This window comes from Osmerus eperlanus, chromosome 6 (assembly GCF_963692335.1).
Source record: "Osmerus eperlanus chromosome 6, fOsmEpe2.1, whole genome shotgun sequence".
Lineage (NCBI taxonomy): Eukaryota > Metazoa > Chordata > Actinopteri > Osmeriformes > Osmeridae > Osmerus > Osmerus eperlanus.
This window is the reverse complement of record NC_085023.1, coordinates 8,576,996-8,590,576: the sequence shown is the minus strand read 5'-3', so window position 1 is coordinate 8,590,576 and position 13,581 is coordinate 8,576,996. Positions and strand designations below refer to the sequence as shown.

Sequence of the window (13,581 nt, the reverse complement as noted above, 5' to 3'; positions counted from 1 at the left end):
TGGGCGCGCGCCTCAGCGTCACTGCTGACAGTTGACTTGCGTGGAAGATAGCAGAAAGTGCAGAACCCAGCTTGACCGCAGCAGATAAAGTGATTGTAACCACAAAAAATCTAAAGAGTGATGTCTGGAAATATTTCGGATTTTGGTCAGTTGATGGTAAACTTGTTGAGCCTACAGCTAAAGTAGTGTGTAAGCTAGAGTTAGCTTACCATTCAACAACTAGCAACTTGAGGCTACATCTCCATGTTTACCACAGCACAGCTCGCTAGGCACGTTCAATGTCGGTTCTAAACTGTAAAACTTCAATGTCATATGTTAATAATATTTGTTTCACTAGGGCATGCTTTACACTTGGGATGTCGTCCCATTCCCATTGTTACACTGGTGAGAGTCCATGTTGTGCAGTAGCAGCCCTTAAAATCTTTCCGCCCCTGCCCATCAAACAGCCACAGCCTGCCACTGTCCAAGCCCCATCTGGGCCTGTGGAGGCAGACTATGTGACTAATTGGAAATCTGGAAATATGGGGCAGCTGTCCATACACTGTCAGCCAGAATAGTAATAATTGGATTCGGGTTAAATATGCACGCGTAATATAATAATTATATATTCTTAGGCATGCTAAACAATTTTAAATGACTGTCCTGCCAAGCAAAGTGTGCTACAGTTTGGGTCACCTTCTGATCTGAAAGTCTGTGCTGGATCTGTGCAATAATACTTATTTCAGTGAATCCCCATTTTAGTCATGATTATCTTTCCCTTTTATTTTAAAGGCCAGCATTTAGCCTATCAGTTAATAAATGTGTGTGGCAAAGTTATTTTGAAGTAATTTAATAATTTTGTTCAAGTTGTGAAGACAAAAACATTATTAGCCCACATCAAGTCCAAACCATGGCCTTCTGCAGTGTCTTGAATTTATACATAACCTCCAAATATTGCTGCTGCGTTCTTCTTTTGGCTATTATTCTCAACCTCCTGTTGAGAATATTGGCCAGTGATTACTGTCAGAACGCTTTCAGACAGCTCATCAAATTGCGCTAATTATCAGTAGGCCTAAATGCATTAGTTATGTTAAGTATATTTGGTAGGTCTACAATTTATTAATTTAAATGGTCAACAATGTTTTGCCAGATCGTCTACCTTGCCTTGTTAATTGCCGCCGTATTGCAATTTTTCGGGATAACTCCAAAAATCCAGTTACGCTGCTGAAAATAACACCACTCTTCTGGTTTACGCTCTTCTTTTTGCGACATAACTCTTATTTACGAAAATCGCCTGATCTGGACTGTTTCGGTTCTCTGTGTGCGCACACAATCTAAGCTTATTGAGGTCTCGCTTGAATTAGCGTTGCCTGTTAGTGGAACGGAACGTTAGTGGAATGGCTTGAGGCTTAAGTCTAAGTTGACGTTTACCTAAGTGAGACTTTTTCGTGTAAGCGTGGCTTTTGTTAGCGACGTTGATGGAATACCCCCCAGATCCACACACACATATATATTTTGTATACATATGAGTAATCATATTTTTTATTTTATATCAACGATTCCTTCATTTGTTATTGTAATAAATCAGTTATCTGGGGGGGGTTGTAATATAAACTAGAGAGGGTACAATTTCTGGGGAAATTGTAGGGTGTGCTTGCTTGCGTCGGTTGCACAGGGGTCCGTTTCAGGCAGGAGGACTCAGTATGACTTTACGAATACTTTATTTCCCACTATACAAACACGATTGTACATTTGATTTGATTTGGCATTGTGGTTCTGCTCGCATCAGCTCCCTGCCGCATCCGACGAGACACCGTCTCGACCTCCGAGCAGAGAGCGGTGACGCATTCCCCCTGAAACAGGAAACAGAAAACAGAACCAAGGGTGGAGGCCGGGGAGGCGGAGGCAGCAGGAAGACTGAAGTCTATGTCGCACTAGCGATGCATATGCCGGGAATCCCTTATATACCCCGCCCTATTAGGAGGGAGTGCCCTGCGCATAAAATGACGCGTTGCTAGTGGCGCACTATGTCTCACGTCCTCCTTCATGAACCAGCTCCGCTTGTTTTTGAATGACATTTTTACAACTGATTTCTGTATATTTTATATGAAAATGCATACTTATTATTTATAAAGATTAAATAGATTTAAAAGCATTTTTTTTTGCTGCTCATTTACAACTGAAAATACGAGTGAAGTGTAGAATGGAATAGATGTCTTCTCATTTCCCCTGCAAGAGGCAGCCTCATCGTTGAATCAAAACGAATAAATTTGGCAGACCGGTGTAAAAATGGACCTAATCTCTATGACTTAAACGTCATTTTAAGTTTTTCCCTTCTCGTGATATTTTCAGGCATGTAGCCTACTCATTGCATTCATTCATTAATAAAGAACCCCCTTTGAAGATTATTCTACGACGTTACCCGGCAGTAGAAGATGGAATCGCGATTCAGACAGTCCCATCTGCTAACTGAAAATATGCCCCCCAAAACGTAAATAAGCTTGACATTTATTTAGTGGAAAATCGCTTTCATAAAAAGCTCACTGGTAGCGATCATTGTCAGTAACAACGCAAAATGCGACACAGCCCTGTGTGGAGAAGCTGCCCCGGTAAATTGTACTACTACGGTACAGTACTAGTAGACTACTGCTGTGTTCGTCTTGGTAGCGATTGCGTTGGTTGAATTGGATTTAACGTTCCGTTGTACGGTTTAGGCTGAAATAAATTATTTTCATGAACAGATTGACAACGTTTAGGCTGTGGCAATGAAGTTCAGGTTAGAAGTTAGATAGACTTTTGATTTAAGTAAGGGGAGTGCCGAACATGTTCTGTCGCCGTTTGACTTCCTACAGCTGTGTAGATGTTTTTGTAGTGTCTCGCGTAGGCTACAGCGTTGCAGTGAGCAACACTGGTTTGAAACCACAGGTAATGATCATTTCACCCACAAATCGTTTACTTGTAATGTAATGTCATAATAAATCCTACAACGAAAATGTATTTGTGAGGAATGTTTATTTTAAAGATTGAAAACAGATGCATCATAGACCACTGTAGTATGTGTTGCCCGGGCAACAGAGGCTAATGTCATGATGCTAATGCTTCAGTGAAATAGTAGACTACCGTTTCCAAAAGTAGATGTGGGCCTACTTCCTTAATAATATCAGCTAATATTGTACATTACATTTCATAATTGTGTTTCACATCACAAAGTAAAATGAGTAAATAGTTATCACCCTGGCCTCTTTGCTTGTGGCGTTCCTGCAGCTGCCTTGCAGTAAAGCTATCGTTAGCCTAGCTATCCCCCAAGTTAACAGATGTGAAACGAATGTTCTGCTACAGGTAGTCACGCGTGTTTTCGTGACGTTAGTGACGCAGTGACGTTAGTAACGTCAGTGACTGTGGCTAGCAAATTAGCCACCGTTAGCTTCACTTTTCACCACAAAAACGCAATTTCTACTTAAACCATGCAACGGAACGTAAATAAAAATACAACCAACGCAATCGCTACCAAGACGAAACTTTTGACACCGCCGTTGTGTATGTAGTCCAAATATTGACTGATCCTTAGGGGGGCGAAAATAAACAATAAATAAATAAACTAGAGAGGGTACAATTTCTTGGGAAATTGTAGGGTGTGCTTGCTTGCGTCGGTTGCACAGGGGTCCGTTTTTTAATGACATTTTTACAACATTTTATTTGATATTTCTGTATATTTTATATAAAAATGCATAGGGCCTACTTATTATTTATAAAAATTACATAGATTTAAAAGCATCTTTTTTTTGCTGCTCATTTACAACTCAAAATACGAGTTAAGTGTAGAATGAAATAGATGTCTTTTCATTTCACCTGCAAGAGGCAGCCTCATCGTTGAATCAAAACGAATAAATTTGGCAGACCGGTGTAAAAATTGACCTAATCTCTATGACTTAAACGTCCTTTTAAGTTTTTCCCTTCTCGTGATATTTTCAGGCATTTAGCCTACTCATATTGCATTCATTCATGAATAAAGAACCCCCTTTGAAGATTATTGTACAACGTTACCGGCAGTAGAAGATGGAATCGCGATTCAAACAGTACCATCTTCTAACTGAAAGTATGCCCCCAAAAACGTAAATAAGCTTGACATTTATTTAGTGGAAAATCGCTTTCATAAAAAGCTCACTGGTAGCGATCATTGTCAGTAACAACGCCAAGTGCGATATAGCCCTGTGTGGAGAAGCTGCCCCGGTAAATTGTACTACTACGGTACAGTACTAGACTACTGCTGTGTTCGTCTTGGTAGCGATTGCGTTGGTTGAATTTGATTTAACGTTCCGTTGTACGGTTTAGGCTGAAATTAATTATTTTCATGAACAGATTGACAAAGTTTAGGCTGTGGCAATGAAGTTAAGGTTAGTAGTTAGATAGATTTTTGATTTAAGTAAGGGGAGTGCCGAACATGTTCTGTCGCCGTTTGACTTCCTACAGCTGTGTAATGTTTTTGTAGTGTCTCGCGTAGGCTACAGCGTTTCAGTGAGCAACACTGGTTTGAAACCACAGGTAATGATAATTTCACCCACAAATCGTTTACTTGTAATGTAATGTCATAATAAATCCTACAACGAAAATGTATTTGTGAGGAATGTTTATTTTAACCATTGAAAACAGATGCATCATAGACCACTGTAGTATGTGTTGCCCGGGCAACAGAGGCTAATGTCATGATGCTAATACTTCAGTGACATAGTAGACTGTTTCCGAAAGTAGATGTACTTCCTTAATAAAATCAGCTTATATTGTTCATTACACGTCACAATTGTGTGTCATATCACAAAGTAAAATTAGTAAATAGTTATCACCCTGGCCTCTTTGCTTGTGGCGTTTCTGCAGCTGCCTTGCAGTAAAGCAGTTAGCTTAGCTATCTCCCAGAAGTTAACGAGCTGCTAAACTAATGTTCTGCTAGAGGTAGTCACGCGAGTTTTCGTGACGTTAGTGACGTAAGTAGCGTCATTGACTGTGGCTAGCAAGTTAGCCACCGTTAGCTTCACTTTTCGCCACAAAAAACTTAATTTCCACTTAAACCATGCAACGGAACGTAAATCCCAATAGAAGCAACTCAATCGCTACCAAGACGAAACTTTTGACACCTAGGTTGTCTATGTAGGCCAACTATTGACTGAGTTTTAGGGGGGAAAAAAGAATAATACAAATAATAATATATATGTGAGAGAACAAAGGTTGTGCCCTTGCCGAAGGCAAAGCACACCCAATAAATATATATGTGAGAGAACAAAGGTTGTGCTCTCGCCAAAGGCTTGAGCACACCCAATGAGGGGGCCTAGGCCCCCCCAGTCCCCCTCGTGGCTATGCTACTGCTGGATAGACAAATACATTCACAAGAAAATAAATGTATCTGCTTTAACTTTTTGTTATTTCAGTCATTGCTTACAAATTCTGAAAAATATAAAGTGTATACAGGTACAGAGAACAGAGAGGAAGGGAAGCCATACTGTACCTTTCCATAGGAGCCCTGCCCCAACACCTTGAGCAGTGCAAACTGAGAAGGATCAGCCTTCTCACAACCTTCTCTGACATGGTGGGATATATCAATCTCCTTCAGGATACTGTCGTCCTAAGAACATACATACACACACACCACAGTAAGGAAGAGACTGGTATCAAGAGTAATTGTATCATTACACCATGCAAGTACAGTCACATCACCAGTAAATATGGTCTTGGTTTTGCTCAATACAGATAAAGCCATGGTACATGTGTGCAGCAGACTGGGTACATGCTTTGAGGGAGCTCTGTGATGGGTACTGTTATGCTAGGAGAACAAAGGCTGGTGGGGGGAGTATTGACTCTATACACTTACAACCTTATAGCAAATGCATATCCATATTACATCCTCTGTCAAATACCAATGTTTCTTTGACACAGCAGTGAGTTTGTGGGCATTTGTGTATCAAAAATGTAGGTCACCAGCTGCTCATAGTGTGTGTGTGTGTTTAATGTAATCTCTCTAATAATTCCAGGAACCTGTGTGTGTGTGTGTGTGTACAAATGAGAATGGGTTTAGTTTCCCACAACCGGCTCAAGAACCGGGAACTTTGCACTCTGCAAAGTTCATATTTTGCAAGTGTCCCTTTTATAATCTAGTGTAGTGCCGATTGACGTCTTTTGGATAAGCATTTCAACATAAAACTAGAAAAGGTGTGTGTTTGCTGAAAGCAGTTGAAACGATTTGGTTTTGATGGCTTGAATAGTGAAGGTTTTCAACCGTTTTAAAAAGAGGTATGTGCAATATACAATGTGAGAGTATGTTGTGAAAGTAAGTAAGTGAGAAAAAGTGTTGAAAATATTTAATGACATCAACTTAAGTATGTCAGCAATAACGTTGGAAATGTATTTTTAGCTTAAACAGTGTGAGAGTATGTAAACAGTGTGAAAGTAAGAAGTTGAAAAAAAGTGTTGCTTTAAAAACAAAATGGTGGAAAAAAAGTGTTAAAGATGCTGTAAAGTGGAACCACAGAATAATGTGTTGTTAACTACCCATCAAAATTCTAATGAAAAAACACAGACAAGTATGTTAAATTAGGCTTTGAAATCGGGAGAAAATCTGCAGTCTTCTCTGCTTGAGACTGGGGGCTTGTTGCCTGAAGGAGCAGAAGCTCCGCCCCCTCGAATTTATTGAATTTAGCAACAACAGCAATATTAGCTAAATTAATTGCAGATATTAGATAACAGACCTACCTGAAGTCTTTGAGTGTTTTATGTGTTAATTACTTTGTCTTTGCATCGTACCAGCTGAGTAACAGAAGGTAACGGTCTGTGATCTGATGCAGATAGGTCGCTGTAACGTAGATAGGTTGGGTTTTGGCTCCGCCTATAAAAAACCTGAGCTGAAAACGGAAGAAAAATTGTTCAACGGTCTAACTCCACATTTCAGTGCGCAAAGTTTTCGCGCTTTGCACATGCTTTCAGGAACTCATTTCACATGTCTATAATGTACTGAGAAGCAAATCATGGAATTAGCTTTACAGCATCTTTAAAAGTATATGTCATTGTTGTGCATTGCGATATTTTCTTACAGTTGAAAAAGGAGAAAAAAAAATTATGAAAAGAGTATCTTATTTAATTTTCATGTAAATGAGGAGCGTTAAATGGTAGCGTTGGCCAATCTGATTGGTTACTTGTTTCTTGTAATGTAGCAACCGTTGGTCCTTGTAAACATTTCTAGGTTTCACAGTTTCAAGTTGGAGAAACTAATCATGTGTGGCTGCACACCCAGTCCTGTTCAGAGACTGCATTTAAAGATTAACTTAAAATAATAATGCATGGTGCAGAGTTGCCGATGTTGTCGTTGTCCCTGGTGTTTTTTATACTTTTAAATTGTTCTGTGCCACTGCTACTGCTAAAACTAGCTTGCTAGCCCAGCCGACACATGACTGGTTGAGTGACCGGTGGCGTAACATGTACTGTAATCTTTCACTTGTAAAATGTTGCTAAAAAGAGACATAACCTTTATATAGTATATCCACCTGCAGGTGGATCACAGACTTCCTGTCTGACAGGAAGCAGTGCGTTAAGCTGGGAACACTGACTCTGACTCCCGGTCCATCTGCACCGGATCTCCTCAGGGCTGCATCCTTTTCCCTCTGCTCTTCTCCCTGTACACCAACAGCTGCACCTCCAGTCATCCGTCCGTCAAACTCCTGAAGTTTGCGGACAACACCACCCTCATTGGGCTCATCTCTGGTGGGGATGAATCTGACTATAGGTGGGAAACGGACAACCTGGTGACCTGTTGCAGCCAGAAACACTTAGAGCTCAATGCTCTTAAGACAGTGGAGATGGTTGTGGACTTTAGAAAGAATACAGCCCCACTCACCCCCTATCACCCTGTGCGACTTCCCAGTCAACACTGTGTAGTCCTTCCGCTTCCTGGGTACTATCCTCTCCCAAGACCTCAAGTGGGAACTGAACATCAGCTCCCTCACCAAAAAAGCACAACAGAGGATGTACTTCCTACGGCAGCTGAAGAAATTCAACCTGCCAAGGACAATGATGGTGCACTTCTACACAGCCATCATTAAGTCCATCCTCACCTCCTCCATCACCATCTGGTATGCTGCTGCCAGAGGAGACTGACAAGAGCAGACTGCAGCGTATCATTCGCACTGCTGAGAAGGTAATCTGCCTTCCCTCGAGGACCTGCACACCTCGAGGAACCTGAGGCGTGCGAGGAATATTGCAGCCGACTCCTCCCACCCTGGACACACTCTGTTTCAGCCACTCTCCTCCGGCAGAAGGCTGCGGTCCATCAGGTCCAATAACACACACCACAAAAACAGTTTGTCTCCATCCGCTGTTGGCCTTTTCAACAAGACCAAGGGCTCACACTGACTTTAATCACAATGACACCTTGCCACATTGCAATTTGCACTAGCCTATATTAGACTATTTGTAACTTTTGTATTTTTATATTGTAAATTATTTGGCTACTTGATATTTTATAGTATTAGTTAGACTTTGTACCTTTAGTATAGTTAGACCACATATTTAAGTTTTAAGATTCCTATATGTTTATTGTATGCACCTTCCTGCCAAAGTAAATTCCTTGTCTGTGCAAACTTTCATGGCGAATAAAACTCTTTCTGATTCTGAAACTAGTTAGGCGGCAAAAAAAAGTGGTCGGAAGAGGAATAATAATAACTAGAAAGTGCATTTCCTGCAGAAAATGCCTTGGAATGCTGAAAGTTTAAAGATGAAATCTGAAATGAATAAAAAAAAAGCTTTGATCCATCCCCCCTCGCAGTGGAGTTAGCCTGGGACACACTGGCTGCGAAGCGCCTGGACGCGCCGTGCAGCGCCACGATCGGCTACGACTGAGCAAAAGCTGTTCACACCAGACACGCATTTCTCCGTGCCGGTCACCAAGCCTTTCAGCTACTCTGAGCTTTCCTTTACGCTGACATGGTACATAAACATGGCATTGGCTATATCCCAGCATTGATCCTTATCTACGTTGTCCTTGTAAAATTGTTGCTGACATACAACAACTCCCTGTGCTTTTCAACTTCGAGAATTCATTTGATGCTGATTTTAGAAATCGACTTGGGGGTTCTCTCTCGGTACGCTATGTCTGCGTGTGTGTTGTGTGCAACGCGTGACAACTCGTTTCTCTCAAACAAACAAAACAACTACGGGCATGCTCAACGGATCAATCCGTTTATTTTCATTCGTTTTTATCAGGGTAACCACATGTAAAGGACGTTCGTTACCAACATTGTGTAATTATAAAGTCTACAACTTTACAAATGTTCACCGTAGTCTACAATTAATGGAGTAAAATCTTAATAACATGTTTTTGTATTCAAATATATCAACTAATATGGTGTATTTCATCATCCTGCAGCCGATTTCGCAAGCGTCTTGCGAAAAAATTTGACCAGCTGCCGAAACGATCGCTGCAGATCGCAGGCGATCGCAGGCAATCGCGGCGCTTCACAGCCAGTGTGGTCGGTCCCATTTGATAACATGGGCGCCGAAAGAAAAAAGGAGGCGCTTCCAGGCGCGTCGCAGCAGATTGCAGCCGATCGCAGGCAGTGTGTCCCAGGCGTTAGCCTAGAATACCGTATTTCTTAGATTAAGCGCCGCCCTCGAATAAACGCTGCACCAAAAATGAACATTGTGTAATAAACGCCAACCTCGATTAAACGCTGCACCAAAAATGAACATTGTGTAATAAACTCCGCCCCAGAAATGCGGTATAGCAGCATGTCATTTTAATGAACATTCTCTTGTGTTGCGCTAGTAGGCCGCAAGGTGAACCACGAAAAGTCTTTTAGAAAATGATTCCCGCTCCACAGTCTGGCATCTACACAATCTTTAGCTCTTAAAAAAGAACGAGTCGTGCTAAGCTACCAAAAAAAAGTTTGTCGCTGAAATTCCAGTCGATTATCGTTGCGTCTATGTTTTATGCAGAACTACCACCTGGGGCGTCAGGTGGCTGAGCGGTGAGGGAAGCGGGCTAGTAATCTGAAGGTTGCCAGTTCGATTCCCGGCCGTGCAAAATTACGTTGTGTCCTTGGGCAAGGCACTTCACCCTACTTGCCTCGGGGAGAATGTCCCTGTACTTACTGTAAGTCGCTCTGGATAAGAGCGTCTGCTAAATGACTAAATGTAAATGTAACTAGTTTCTTCAGAACGTAATAGGATTTTGGTGGCACGGTTCGACACGTGATCGTTCTACACTAATAAGGTAGCTGCTTTTTGTCAACATGGATGGATATGTTTGGCAAATAGAGGATGGGACCTTGCACGTAACAGAAATTCGGCCCCTGACAGTGTTTTGCATGTGATACACTGCGGCTGCAAAAGTGCGTGTGAGACAGGCAGATGTTCATGTTTTTCTGCAGGACTGTGTTGCACAGACTTATGTCGTTGTTGTAATTGTGCCAACACAAAAGAAACTGAGGAACTGGAAGATAACTGTCCTGACACTGACAGTGAGGACTGAGTGTCCTTAATCTGTTTTATATATCATATTTCATATTTTTCATTACGGTTGTTTTTATGGTTGATAAGTGTTCATTTGTGGAAGAATGAATGTTACAACAACGACATAAGTCTGTCCCCCCCCCCCCCCCCCCAGGTTAATGTAATAGCCTAGTTTAATAACTAATGTAATATTGCACATATTTTTGTACTATTTCTCCTAAAGCAATAAGGTTAGGCTACTTAGAGACCTTCCACTCATAAAGTGTTCTAAATGGCATAAATGCTGCCAATTATTAATTGACGTATTAAAAATTGACGTTGGTCAGTAGCCTAGCCTATCGATTAAGGTACTCGAAAGCATGTACACTGTCTGCTTCATTTGAGCTTGATAGGCTGCATTCTGTAGCAAATAATAACAATAAACCCACTATTTATTAATTAAAACTACTTCTGCATAGTTGCACCGAAAATACAAACGTAAGCAAAGGCAGCAATCGCTATCGAATCAACAGACATGTGCAATTTAGCTGGCAGGGGAATACAAACAACGAAGATCACCAGTTAACTTAATTTAAATTAGCAAGAATATAGACTAATACAATAACAGGCTTAAATTAACTGACAAGTTAGCTATACGACTTCTCAAAGACGCACAATCTCAACTGCGGTGTGAAGCGCGACATGCTATTCTCCGACATGCACTCTAACAATCACATAGACGTCCTAAAATTTTGTACAGCCCTATTTCTGATACCATGGCGGCAGAAATTTTGTCGTGGCGAGCCGCCACGGCAAAATAAACATAGAGGAAACAAATGTGCAAGGTCCCATCCTCTATTTGACAACCATATCCATCCGTGTTGACAAAAAGCAGCTACCTTATTGGTGTAGAAGGATCACGTGTCGAACCGTGCCACCAAAATCCTATTACGCTCTGAAGAAACTAGTTCTGCATAAAACATAGACGCATCGACAATCGACTGGAATTTCAGCGACAAACTTTTTTTTGGTAGCTTAGCAGGACTCGTTCTTTTTTATGAGCTAAAGATTGTGTAGATGCCAGACTGTGGAGCGGGTTGAAACGATAACAGGGTTCACCTTACAGCCTATAGGGGCCCACTGCTAGCTAAATACGTTTCAAATACAAATCAACATACCTTACTTAGCAAATGACTAGCTAGAGACTAGCTGCTAGTCGGCATTAGAAGGGAAGCTTACGAAAAACTAGCCAGAAAACGAATAGCAGTCTAGCCTATTGCTAACGCCTATCTAGATTATCTATTGAAAGAACTGGAGAGGCAGGTGCGCTTGCTTTAGCAAGCTAAAGTAGTTTACATGGCTACAGTAGGTAGGTGTTATCGCTATCTAGCTGTTCTTGCATTCCTTGCAAATCAGCGTTAATAAAAAGCAGATGAGATAGAGCTAGCTAGTCTAGCTAACATTGACATTTGCTTGTTGCTTAATTGGTGATCTAGACCAGTGGTTTTCAAACTTTTTGTGCCCAAGGCACACCAAAAGGCAAGTCAAAATCTCAAGGCACACCTGTATTCATATCTGTGCAAAGCGCCTCTATAACATGTGTTATCACTCTGTAAACGTTTATTTTTATTTACTGATGTTATAGGGAAAGGTGCAATCGCTGAGGGTCATCCAATTAGAATGAAGAAAAAAAGGAAGACTTGGATATCCAGTAGAACTCTTTGTATTAAATACTTGTAAAATCAATGAATTCATTGAGGTGTATGTGGTAAAGCACAAACAGAAAATATACATTAATACATAACTCTGTAGTACCATTTGAATAATACATTATACAGGGAACTAGCCCTCGTGAGGCCAACAATGATGGTGTTTCACTGGGCATACAACGTGACTTCCATGTATGACTGAAGTGACCTATATACAAGGGTACCACACTATAAAAACCTTTAAAGACAACCAAGTACAAGAAAGTGCTAAAGTGCCCGGACCAAGCTGCCACTCCATCCGAATGTGCCGTAAAGCAAACCAAAAACATTTGTAACGTGCGGAGTGGAGTCATGTGACCAACGTGATTTCCATATATGGTCATTTAAATAGACACGCCTTAACTGGGCAACTTAACAACTTAACAATAAAACCTCTCACTCTCCCCGTCATGCATGCCGCACCATCTGTACAAAGACTGACGCACATTTCCCAGGTCAGACTTTTCTCTTTTAAATAGTCATTAGTTACCCTGAATATCTCTTCCCCTGTTGTGTGGCTTTCCATTTCTTTACAGAATAAAAAAGTCTCTTTGATTGAATCACCATCAACATATCTGACGTTTGCCAGAAGTTGGGCAGCCCCACTTATGTCAGTTGACTCGTCTACCTGTAGAGAAATTGTACACTGTATGTGCCACCACCAAGGCTGATATTTTGTTACAAATCTTACTGGTGCTAAGCCATACATTTTGATATTTTATTGCAAAATGTGTATGGCTGTCACAAAATCCCACGGCACACCTGGCCTTGCTTCACGGCACACCAGTGTGCTGCGGCACACCGTTTGGGAACCATTGATCTAGACCCCCACCCCTCGGCTTGAGGCAACGGCCCCGGTGGATGTAGGTGGTATTGCATTTCCAATTAGGTACCCGGCTCGTCCGGTCGTTTTTATTCTATTAACTCAAGTCAAAATTTCCAAAACTATCTCCCCCAATAATTATTGTTCGATTCTCGAACCTGGCTCATACTACTAGCTTTTTCATAGAGTAATTTTGCTCATTTTGAAACCAATCCAAAATGGGTAAACTAGCACCCCATTTATTTGCTTAAGTCAAGAAAAGTTGCCTGGAAATGTGCTCGCAGATACGAACGGGGCACGAGCACAAAAGTGAACATTAGTCGATTGGTGATTTACCTGAGCTGAATGAGGGCTTCATAATCTACAGTTGCCTGCCTTTGTTTGTAGCCAGTTTTACAAATGGTTGCACACATACATGACGGTTGTTTGTAGAGTTTATTTCCGTTATTTTAAAGCAGATTTAACCATACTGTAATGAACGTTATTATGTTAATGCATTGACAATCGTAATTATAGCCTTATATAAAAAGTGATATTGTGGCATGTTAATCATGGCATTATAGA

The 13,581-nt window shown here is 41.1% G+C and overlaps 1 protein-coding gene across 3 annotated transcripts in view; it reads right to left on the bottom strand.

Moving 5' to 3' along the window:
* Positions 1-13,581, bottom strand: part of rps6ka2 (ribosomal protein S6 kinase, polypeptide 2) — a 182,713-nt gene that overhangs the window by 166,977 nt on the left and 2,155 nt on the right. For 2 of the 3 annotated variants that reach the window (XM_062463269.1, XM_062463268.1), the window contains exon 2: positions 5,477-5,593. In XM_062463269.1, coding sequence (XP_062319253.1) covers positions 5,477-5,593 — 117 coding nt within the window. Of the gene's footprint in view, positions 1-5,476; positions 5,596-13,581 lie in introns of those variants that run through there. The other variant, XM_062463271.1, reaches the window with a different exon arrangement.